The sequence below is a fragment of the Scardinius erythrophthalmus genome (assembly GCF_964197995.2).
Source record: "Scardinius erythrophthalmus genome assembly, chromosome: 13".
Taxonomy (NCBI): Eukaryota; Metazoa; Chordata; class Actinopteri; order Cypriniformes; family Leuciscidae; genus Scardinius; species Scardinius erythrophthalmus.
The window spans coordinates 14,623,556-14,636,097 of record NC_138233.1 but is presented as its reverse complement, the minus strand read 5'-3'; the positions used below and the strand labels follow the sequence as shown (position 1 = coordinate 14,636,097).

Below are 12,542 nucleotides of genomic sequence, written 5' to 3'. Positions count from 1 at the left end.
TTTCTAGTTCTCTATATTTTTCTAATTCATAAATATCATTACGTTGTTGGGAAGTCAAATATCTTCACAGTTTACAACAAACTAACCTTGTGTTGTCATAAAAGGTCAGACTATCGGATATTTATTTTTTGTCTGTCTGTACCACGTGACTTTGAGAATTCAAGAATTTATTTTTTCTCTTTATTATAATAAGACCAATGTTGTTATTATTAAAATTACTCAAATTTAAAAAAGTATAAAAAAATTACACTGATCACAACAGTCATATCACTCTGAATTTTTCTATTTTTTTACTTTTCCCCAAAAAAATATCACAATCATTTTAATGCAGAAATGATTTGCATTTTAAGGCATTTCTGAATAAATGAACAGATAGGACAAGAGCGTCATGTCATAGACCCCTTATACACAGGCTGTAACTGACCAATAAAAGTGTCGTGCAGACAGCAGGAGGGCGCAGAGTTGGTTTGACATCATTTGTGGGAGCAGATCAAAGGGTTTGTGGGTGACATTACCGTCAGTACCTGTCGTAAACATTCAGCAGCCAGTTGAGACACATGTCGACGCACAGGGGGATATTGATCAAGATGGACCTTTCCTCCTCTAGTCTCTCGTACAGGGAAGTGAGTGCGTGGATGACTTCGACCACATCCATCACATGTTCGGCGTGCTGCAACTCCTGCTCTCTAAACACGTCCACCACGCTGCTCAGCTTCAACAGGTCCACTAGAAAACACACACATATAGGCCAGATGCTTATTACTGCATGTGGAGTGTTAACTAATGGGATTTGACTGTTCTAACATCAATTTATCTGGCCATCTCTAGTGCAGCTGTGAGAGTATAGGCTAAAGGCTGTGTGCTGATGTCATCCCAATTGGATAATGAGCTGAAATATGGAAGAGGCAGAATGGTCATGGTGCTTTCAGGGTTAGGTAGGTAGACAGAGACACTAACAGGCTTTTTGTTGATGCTCTTTTTATACAGCCACCCTCAATCATCATCACAGTTTCTGTAGCAGCCAGGTTATTAATTCGGCTAATGACATAGAATAGCAAACCAGGAGTCAAGGTGCACAAAGAGTAAATGAGGGAATGAAAGAGAGAGAGAGAGAGAGAGAGAGAGAGAGAGAGAGAGAGAGAGAGAGAGAGAGAGAGAGAGAGAGAGAGAGAGAGAGAGAGAGAGAGAGAGAGAGAGAGAGAGAGAGAGAGATGATGTCCTGAGAAACACTAAAATGCACATGCCAAGCTCAATAGTGGGTTCAACCTAATAAAGTAACCCGAACAATTTATTCATGTTTTCTTCATGAAGATCATTCTACAAAACAGGAACATATGTGAAAAATGTTCACATATGTACATATGTGGAAAAAAAGACTATCAACAAACAGCTGATGGCAACATTTACTGTGCTACTATAGAGAGTTGTGTGTTTGTGTGTGTGTTTAAGGTATTACCTGTGGGGACATATTGTAATACTTTACATAGTAGGTTTATACCAGAACTTTTTGATCTTGACAAGTTTTGGTCCCTATGGGGAAAACAGCTTCTAAAATCATATTAAAATTAGGGTTTGTTTGTTCGTTTTTTAAATGTAAAAATGTAGAAAGTTTTCTGTGAGTGATGTTTAGGGGATAGACTATACAGTTTGTACAGTATAAAAACCATTATGTCTAAAGAAATTCCCCATAAAACATGGAAACCATGTGTAAAAATAATTTTACTGAAAACAGGTTAATGGCTATCTGTGATTTTATTTAACAATATGAACTTGTGCTAATTCTGAAATTTCTTTTTTATATTTTTTGAATGGCATCATCATTTCAAGATGTGAACATTTCAAGGACTAGCTAAAATCTCCTCTTTATCACTTTTTTTGACAAGTCTGTGGGTTGAGGACAATCTTAAACCCATTACCTTGAATTTAAAGGGAATTTTTTTTAAAAGCAGGACCTTGTAGTTTCAAAACCCTGAGGAATAAGTCTGCAATGTCAGATTAAACTGTAAAACCATCAACCTTAACAACTTTCTAAAGTATGTCTTCAGAAAGTATGGTACAATGCATTTTACATTTTTACTTCATTACTTGATTAAATACACTTATCAAGTGGGAAACGGACAAGTTTTAAAGAAGTATCAATTTATCCTGTTGACCAAACGATTCAAAACTCTCCACAAAGGAGTCAAGTTTGGCTAGTTAGCATGGCCAAGCCTCTGCTGGTAGATGTTGTACAACTACATCAATTGCACAAAATTTTACAGTTGACACATTCAAAAGAGGCAAAAAAGCAAATCTTTTGCAAGACACATATGAATCACAAATATTTCAGTGTATTAAAACAGATGTTTTACCACAGCGCTCGAATATTTTTTGTTAAAGGCTCTTAAAAGCATAAAACGGACTTATATGGATTCGTGTATATTTATATTCTGTGCACAGTGGAGGGGCTGAGGGAAAGAAGGGAACTGCCAACGAGAGAGAGAGCTCCTGTCTGGACAATGGCAGATAAACCTCCACCCGCAAAGCGTGTCACAGGGGGAACAGTGGTTAATTCCTTATGCAGACTTCTTAATTACCACCCGCGAAGAAGTACAATCACACCAATTATTAGGCTTAATTAAGCTGCATAAAAATCACTGGGCTCTAATGAAACAGACAGATCAGAAGCCCACAGCAGGGCCAGCCTCGTACAAGAATAATCAATGACTTGTGCTCAGAGAACAGGAGAGGAAAAGGGCAAACCAGTGTGGGTGTTGCTTTTTACATACATCTTAAAGCCTTCTGCACGTGCCTCAGCTTCATGGCCGTCCTGTATGCAGAGAACTTGATGTTATTCAGGTCCGCTGTGAGAGAACAGCAGGGGAGATGGGACAGTAAAAAGAGAGAATAACATAAGGAATGAGAAAAAAGCTGCAAAGGAATTAGCAAACTGAGAGCTGGAAAGCAATGTGTCACTTCAGTGGAGTTGAACGGTTTATGCTCATACCGCGCTGGAGTGTTTAGACTACCTGGGTCACGTCGCATAAGATTAACACACACAGTAAACCCCTTTTAATCATTAATAATTAGAGGCTATGGTTGTGGCCCAGCTGCCCTCGGGTTAACAGGAGAGCTGTCGACATCTCTGGGGTGGGATGAAATATTAGGTTATAATTAGAGGTCCAGGTAAAGAAATCACGCTCAGTGTAAGACCATCTTCTAGTTGGTGTATTTGAGCTTGTGTGTGTCCACATCACGGTTCCCCAGTGGGAAGTAGACACATAGAAGAAATAAGAGCAGAGTTTAACTCTCACCCAGAGCATGGTATAATTCAGTCATCTTTGGATGGTCCCAGCAGGTTGTCTGGGCCTGATGGCTATAAAAGTGGAGAGAAAGAGAGAGAAGTGAAGTAGTGAAGCCAAAAATAGAAAAACATAGAGAGAATAGGGAGAACACAAGCAAGAGAAACATTAAAGGAACAGTTCACCCAAAAATGAAAATTCTGTAATTTTTTACTCATTCTTTCATTATTTATTACCCTCATGCCACTCCAAACCCATATGACTTTGTTTCTTCAATGCACAAACCCATATGACTTTGTTTCTTCAATGCACAAATGCAAATTTTAATCATTACAGACTGAAAAATTGCCCCTCTGTCACAGCTTTGAAAGTAAATTGCATATTACACACCACTTTTCAATTTTTGTGATAGAACAAAAAAGCCATTGGAATGTAATGTACATTGGGGTGTTTTGTGTTTCATCTTCTGTTATTTGGTTATTGTTTATTGCATTATTTTAGTGTCATGTATGTTACTGTAATGCTGTTTTGTCTGCATTGTGTGTGTATGTGTGTGTGTGTGTGTGTGTGTGTGTGTGTGTGTGTGAGAGAGAGAGAGAGAGAGAGAACTGGCCGCGCTTTATGATCAGACCACTTATGATGAATGTAATTCATTATGTAGCTTTTATTTGACCACCTGTATTATTATGGTGGTTATCAGTACATTTAAAGTAAAATGCAGATTTTGATAGTTCAAGGTGATTGGTATATTCACATCATAATATATCACTTAATTTGATACGCAGTTATCAGTTGTAAAATATACAGGCATCAATACGCAATCCCTGAAACATTGCCATAGTATGGTGTGAGAGACAGAGAGCGAGCACTGACAACTACAGTGATCTCGAACAAAGATCTCAGAGTCATTAAGAGCTCATATCCTCAAACATAAGGGTTTTATTTATGACATTCAATGGAAAGCTTAAATACTACACATGGCTCGAACAGGCAAGTACAATAAGAGCTAGATAGAGCTAGATGTGTGCTACATGCTTTACTGCAACAACCACTCATGACTTCCTGCACTTTACAGCCTATATTGTACCAGCAGCCATGACATAAAGATATAAGATGAATAAATGATAGGAACAAATAAATAAGTGAGAGGACCTGAAGAGGGCAGTTTGCCAGCTGTTCATTCACTCATCATAACTTGTGCTAGTGATTACATTGATTAGCCAGTGACATGCATGAAAACCTTCTGTTGCAAATGTTTTACCCTGTGGCTTGTTCACATGGACCACCACTGTGTTCCTTCTCACCATTTGAGTTTTAAAAGCATGAAATGGATTTTTCCCTTTCTGCTCCCTTTGACGTCAGGGTTAGTCATGTGTTCTTGTCATTCTACCAGCCAATTGTAATTCCATCTGCAGTCATTTATATTTCCTGTGACTTCAGAATGATTAATTATATGGTCAGAAGATGGCCGATCCTTTACACAAGCTTCGGATACAATAACAAAACACACGAATAATCTCTCACATCCAAAATCTCAGAAATAACCAGTAGCGGATTGCAGCCTTACAGAGAGACACAGGAAGAGGTTGCCATTTTAGACTGCACCTAGACGTTTCCAAATGGTTAGTGGATACATTTATGTAGTTGTTGTGGAGTTACATTGATCCATCTAATTCTAATCGACTTGCATGTACAGCCATGCTTAACTTTTACACAAGTTGACACAGTTCCCTGATGCCTTTATAAGACAGCTGCGACATATTTTGGTCAAATAGTGTCCTGTGCAGCCAACGACAGAACAGTTTGCCTGCTTTACTCAAACGTTTAACATTGCATTAGAACTGCTTACATTGTTGTTGCTTGCGAAAACCAAATGGCGGTGCTGTGGGTTGAAACGTGCAGATTAAGGGCAGTAATATTATAATAAGATTCCCTCCTACGTCAGATGGGGAGCGAAATCTGATCAGCTTTTTTTTGACATGCATGCAGAGAAAGGCTTACCAAAACAAAATTACTGGGTTGTCACTTTTCAAGTTTTCTGGGTTGGTAGATGCACTGGGGACCTGATTATGGCACTTAAACACGGAAAAGGTCAGATTTTAATGATATGAGCCGTAGATACATCATCTTGAGCCATAGCAGTGCTATTTTCAGTTTTCATTTTAGTTTTAGTTTAAGTTTTAGTAATTTTGTTGTGCTTTTGTCATTTTATTCATTTTTGTTTTTTATATTTAGCTTTAATTATTTTTATTTTTTTCAGATTTATTCATTTTAGAACTTTATTTTATTTCTTGCAATTAGTGGTCAAGGTAGCATTCCTAATTTTTAAGATTTTCATCTAATATTTATATTTTATTTAATTACAGCTTTATTTAATTTACCAAAAATGTTTTTTAATAGTTTTAGTTTAGTTCTAACACTATGAATAAAGATTTTAAACGGTAACATTCCGGGAAGCCAAACAACTAACATTGAGATGAATTGGAATGCTAAAAGAAATCTTTCAAAGTATTACAGACCTCCTTTCTCTCAACTAACCACTTAACAGACTCTGTCTGTTGTGACATATCAAATTATTAAAAATACACTGGGCTGCGTGACAAAAGGAACGCCACAGTTGAAATGTTGCAGCACAATAATCTTCTGCACCAGGGATCAGTAATGGAGTTTGCTTTCTATACCTGATAATCTGACATGCCCATCCCAGTTTCACACTGTCTTTCTCACTTCTGATGCTCATAAATGGCTAATAGTTTACAGCTGGACTTACTTTATATAATATGGCACTTTGTTGGGGGAAATGGCACGTTCCCAAGGAATCTGCACGGAGCCTAGAGTGACAAAGGAAGAAAAGGGTAATATCAATCAGACAGACATGTCGAGCATGAAAAGCTATTTTGAAAATCTCAAACGGCACAGCTCAAGGTTCTTCAAGCATACTGTTTCCACACAGAGAGGTTATTAAACAACAGCACCTCAAAAGTGTTCAGAGTGTTAGAAAGCTTTTCTGTAAGTGTGGAGCTGTGTAAACTTCTTTATGTGGAACTTCAAAGGTCAAACGTTGCTGTGCTATGATATACAAATGGTAAAAACTGAGAACTATACAATCACTGAGGTCATTTAGAGGGCTTCTTCAGCACCCCTGTCTTCCTTCTCAGCTGCTTTTACAATCTGAAATGAATTAGGTGTCAACACCCTTAAAATTCTCGGTTTATGTAACATTACATGTATTATACTTCCCTCTAGTCAGTGGTGGAACGAGGTCCAAGAGAGAAGACAGTGTGCCACCTCCGCACATGGCTTTCATAAGTACACTATACCTCTTTATTTCTCTATCCGAACTCCCTCTCTGTTCCAGGGAAATCCCAAAATAAAGTGCCGCAAAATACGTCAGTAATAATTGCCAATAATAGTCCTCTGAGCCTCATATTCTGATAAGGGCCCAAGCTAAAGGCTAACCAAACTAAATCTTAAACAATGCACTCTGTTGGTCGGTTTCGCAAACAAGGCTTAAGCCTAGTCCCAGAATAAAATACATGTTTGAGCTGTTTAAAAGGTGCTGTATGTAACTTTTTTACACTACTAAAGCATAAAAATACCATGTTTGCAGATATTTATAAACTATACTAAGTTCACATACTCATTTCTCTGAAAAACACCTCTACAGCCAGTTATTTTACTTATTATTTTACACGTTCCGTGTTGTCAATCAGTTTTTGTTTTGGTCTGTGTGACCTCGCCAGTTCATCCAATAGTATTTCGACACCCTGGGATGGCAGGAAACACAGCGTATTGCGCCTTGGAAACGAGGAAACAAACTGGGTCAGATATTGCAGATTCCACAAAACCTAAAAGCCTCGATACCAATCTAAAAATCTCTATGAACCAGAGCATATTAAAACGCTGATAAATCAACTCATTAACTTACAGTGTGTAAGTCTCCTCAGCTTTCGTTGTCAATTGCGCTCGTTCCTGTTGCGTGTACTTAAACTGGCAACCTGTGTGAGCGTCGAGTCTGAGGAGGAGGGGGCGGGGGAAACAACGATCTCCCATATTTTGAATTTGGACTGCAGTACCTATCTCAACCACTAGCTGTCATTCTTACAGACAGCACCTTTAATTGAAAGCAACTTGCACTGACATCTCTTAAAATATGCCAGTGTCATTATTTTGTCTCAAGATTCACACCAGTAATGTTTTTTCTATGGTATGTTTAAAATATCCTGGCTTAATCTAAACTCTGTCTGTGAAACCAGGGGCCCATTCTTTGTACGTGGATTATTTTGAATTTTAATGTTAAAGATTTGACATGATCTAGGATTGTTAGGTTCTTCGAAGATCATGCTGTAATAGCAACAGGTCCATAAGCTCAAACGTGCTCGGGAGCAGGCTTATTTCATGTGAACAAGATTAGATTGTATTTTTTTTAGGCGGATGCTTAAATTGATTCTTAAAATCTGTTTGAGCCACTGCTATATTTTCTTACAAGAGTACCTTACTGAATCAGGAACAATAATAATTTAAAATAATAATATTATTATACTGTTGTGTGGTCTATCATAATATAGACATAGATGGGAGTGGCTTGATGCAGCGCATGAGATGCAGATAACTTAGTAAAAATGCTGTGCCATTAAAAAAAAAATCTTGACCCTTAGGCAACATTAATCAATGCTGTCACGTAACAAATCTGCTTCACAGGTAAAATTAAATGAATTGCTAATCACAGCATATAAATAAAATTGTAAAGCCTGGCCTGTACAAATACTAGCAATGAAAATAACTGGGAATCATGTAACAAACAGTACACATTTAATTTTTCTATCATAACTTATTTCGTTAAGGTCCCTTGGCTGTTTCCTTACAAAGGTCCAGAACTTCTGCAAGTTTTTAGTCAGGTGTGTGATGTTCTTAATTAGTGTCATTACGTTGCTGTTTTCTTGTCAGCCAATCGCTGCATTGCTGATCATGGTTTTGACTATCGATATATCTTCACTTTCCAATGAACACAAGAACGTGCAGCAATCTCAGACAACTTAATCCAGATATTTTAATCAAATCCACAAATACATTTGAAGAACCAAATAAGCCAGAGATCAGATATCATGATTAGAAGATCTGGCATCTGTCACATGTAATACATCTCAGATGTATTAAGGGAGGCATAAAGAATGGACACCAGTCAGTTTTTGCTAACTTTTAACTGGTTCTTAGTTGTCCCATAAGTAGACTACCTGTCATTCTGGAATCTATACTCCCACCTATTGCCCTGGATGTATGAAGTTTGTTATTTTTTGCCTATGTTTTCTTTGTCTCTTATACTATACCCATTCATTATGGACATTCTTGGATTCAATCTAAATTGTTTGTGCGTAGTTGGTGGTTTTTGTCCTGCAATGTTTCACCACTGAGCTCCATCAGCCCATCCCTCGCTCTCTATGGCTTCAAATAAGTTATACCACACTTACTAGAAAGGAAGTGCTGTGAACCGGGGCCAAAATCTCTGTGGGCATCTTGCAATTGTTTTAGACGTTCTTCAATAGATCCCTTGAGTAGAAAAGGAGAAAGAGGAGTTATTTTATTTACTAAATCAAAGTTATCTGATCGTATAATGGAATGGTTCCCCAAAAAACAGAACCGTCAGATGGGTTTTAAACACCATGAGCAGATAACAAAATTTTCATTTTGAGGTCCCTTAAAGTTTTGTTTTAAATGGACCAGTGTACCAGTCTACTGCCCCCAATCAGTTTTTGAAGAATTCATACTGAATAAATAAGCAGTGACTCAGATAAATGCTCTGAAAAAGAGCGATAATAAGAAAAGTGGTGACAGTGTTGCACAAGAAGTTTCCCAAGAGTAATCCAGGTCTGTCGTTGTCGCCACCAATCAGACGTCTCTGGGGAATGGTGGACTACTTAATTAAAGTTATTTACAATGTAAATCATTCAGAGGATGTCAAAACACTGACATAAAGGCCAACAAATCCACTTAAGCATGAAGTATTTTATTTCCATTATTCTCTTCCTGTATTCTCTCTGTTTCTGTGAGGCATTTCAAGGACAACCACCACTGCTTTGCAATAATATGTATTTATATGTATAAAATAAAAACATTATATAAAGAAAATTATATATATATATATATATATAAAAAATATATATAAAATTATATATATATATATATATAAAGTGCTCATATATATATATATATATATATATATATATATATATATATATATATATATATATATATATATATATATATATATATATATATATATATATATGAGCACTTTCATATGGGGTCTTATTTTAATTAATATGTTCTTAATAAGAATAATATAATTATTTTAATGACAATCATTGTAATCGTTTGACAGCCCTAACAAACATAAATACAACCTCAGATGGCCAACAACACCACATGACATATTACAGTGTCATAATTTATTTAACAAAAATAAAGCCAAAATGGAGAAGCCATGTGTGACAAACTAAGTACACCCTATGATTTATTGGCTTGTAGAACCACTTTAGCAGCAATAATTTGAAGTGATCATTTTCTTCTACATGACTTTATCAGTCTCTCACATCATTGTGAAGGAATTTTTGCCCGCTCTTCTTTGCAACATTGCTTCAGTTCTTTCAGGTTTGAGGACATTTGTTTATGCACAGCTCTCTTAAGGTCCTTCCACAGCATTTCAATTTCACCTTTGACTAGGCTATTGCCACACCTTAATTCTTTTCTTTTTCAGCCATTCTGTTGTAGATTTGCTGGTGTGCTTTGGATAATTGTTCTGTCGCATGACCCAATTTCGGCTTTTGCTGTCGGACAGATGGCCTCACATTTGACTCTAGAATACTTTGGTATACAAAGGAGTTCATGGTCAAATCGAAAACGAGGGTCCTTGGCTGAAAAACAAGCTCAAATCATCAACCCTCCACAACCGTACTTTACAGTTGGTATGAGGTGTTTGTGCTGATATGCTGTGTTTGGTTTTCGCCAAACATGGGGCTGTGCATTATGGCCGAACATCTCCACTTTGGTCTTGTCTGTCCAAAGGACATTGTTTCAGAAATGATTTGTTCAGATGCAACTTTGCAAACATAAGCCGTGCTGTCAGGTTCTTTTTTTAGAGAGAAGAGGCTTTCTCCTGGCAATCCTTCCAAACATCCCATACTTGTTCAGTCTTTCTCTAATACTGTCATGCAAAATGAGGCATGTAGAGTCTGAGGTGCAGTTCTTGGGTTTTTTGCAGTTTCTCTGAGCATTGCACGGCCTGACCGTGGGATGAATTTGCAGAGACGTCCACTCCTTGGAAGATTGGCAAATGTCTTGAATAATCTACCTCACTGTATAATAATGTGCTTCAAATTGTTTGGAAATGGCCTTGTAACCCTTTCTAGATTGATGGGCAGAAACAATTGCTTCTCTAAAATCATTGCTAATGTCTTTTCAAAGACATTTGATTAGCAGCGCCTGACTGCTACTTACCCTATTAATTCATATGGAAGCAGTAAGGGTGTACTTAGTTTGTCACACATGGCTTCTCCATTTTGGCCTAGTTTTTGTTAAATAAACCTTGGACCATAACTCATGTGTTGTTGTTCATCACAATTTTAAGACCTGCTAAGGACCAGATGATTTTTTATCATGTCCTGATATGTAAAACCATAGAATTCAAAAGGGTGTACTTTCTTTTTCACATGAAGCTTATGAATGTATGAACATGTATGAATGTTTAAGGATTAAAAGCCAAGGATTTATCAACACAGCATTTCTCATTGCATTCATACTACAAACAACACAAGAAATGCTCACAGACAATAGTCCTGTGTGTTTTCCCGTCATTTTTCAATAACTGGATTCACACACTGCCGTGTACTTCACACTCTCCCTGCATCTCTTTCTGGCTCTCTTAAGCTCCTCTTACACATAAAACAACCAGATGCAATCGAAACACTCAATTTCATTTTACATCTTCTCTATTTTCTCGTTGGAAAGGCCTTTGTTTTCCCATGAGCATGTAGACAAAAGGCACTTCCCGTGACCGATGATAATGGAGCCATCACCGCTCCCAGCCAGGCAGGACCAGCTTATTATATTCTATCTCCATAGCTCCATTTTTCATAGTGCATATGCACAACCTTAGTTGGCTGGCAATGGTGACCGGTGTACTGTATGATCTCCATAGGGGTCCATTAGTCATGGTGGGTAGGTAAGGATGAGATAAGGATGGTGTGAGTTCACTACCTGCAAAAGTTTCCATCTGTTGTTCAGGTGCTCCAGGGCTCTGGCGTTCTCCATGGACAAGTGCACGTCAGCTATGGCCAGTTGATGGGCCAGGTCATTTATGTGTTTCATTCCTTCCTTTACCTGGGCCAGCTCTTCTTTAAACAGCTACAAAAGAAAGAGAAAATGAGATGGATGAAACATATATAAATATATGATTCCTCACTGAAACTTTCCATCTGATTTCTGTGTGCACTATGCATTGTGTTACTACTGATGTTACATTTAAGTGTTACAACTATGCCTGCTTTCCACTACAAATGATTTAAAGGAAAAAAAAAAAAAGTTGTTATATTGACAGGCTAGCCACAGGGTGGATATTTTAAAGGGATCTTTTATTCCATTCACAGCCTACACTTGTCCATTTTCATTCCATCCGTCACCACTGCTTGCTTCGTTCCAAACATTTACATTGAGGAGCTACACTGGGCATAATTGCAAGAAAGATCCAGTCTGTTGATAGCAGTGAAACTGCACCAAATGTCTAAGTGTGACAAGACCCAATGTGTATGAGAGAACTGGAGACAAGTGAAAAATTGAAAGAAAAAAAAAATGCAGAGAGAAATGTTTCTGTAAGTGAAAAGCTGAGTTGAAATTCACCACCATTTAGGATTGGTACTATTATTATTTATTTATTTTATGTTTTTGAAAGAAGTCTCTTATGCTCACCCAGGCTGCATTTATTTGATCAAAAATACAGTAAAAACAATAAGATTGTGAAATGTTATTACAATTTAGAAGAACTGGTTCCTATTTGATTATATTTTAAAATGTAATTTATTCCTGTGATGCAAAGCTGAGTTTTTAGCAGGCGTTACTTCACTCTTCAATGTCAAATGATCCTTCAGAAATCATTCTAACATGCCTTATTTGGTCCTCAAGATTTCTCTTTTTATTATCATCAATGCTGAAAACATTGTTGTGCTGATTAATATTTTTGTGGAGACAATGATAAATTATTTATAGGGG

At 37.2% G+C, this 12,542-nt stretch overlaps 1 protein-coding gene across 2 annotated transcripts in view; it reads right to left on the bottom strand.

The window, feature by feature from the left end:
* The window catches only part of drp2 (dystrophin related protein 2), a 116,551-nt gene that overhangs the window by 31,493 nt on the left and 72,516 nt on the right, over positions 1–12,542 (bottom strand). For both annotated transcript variants that reach the window (XM_081382144.1, XM_081382143.1), the window contains exons 6-11: positions 11,535–11,681; positions 8,750–8,828; positions 6,052–6,112; positions 3,294–3,355; positions 2,769–2,843; positions 525–726 (exon numbers count right to left, since the gene is read on the bottom strand). In XM_081382144.1, coding sequence (XP_081238270.1) covers positions 525–726; positions 2,769–2,843; positions 3,294–3,355; positions 6,052–6,112; positions 8,750–8,828; positions 11,535–11,681 — 626 coding nt within the window. The remainder of the gene's footprint in view (positions 1–524; positions 727–2,768; positions 2,844–3,293; positions 3,356–6,051; positions 6,113–8,749; positions 8,829–11,534; positions 11,682–12,542) is intronic.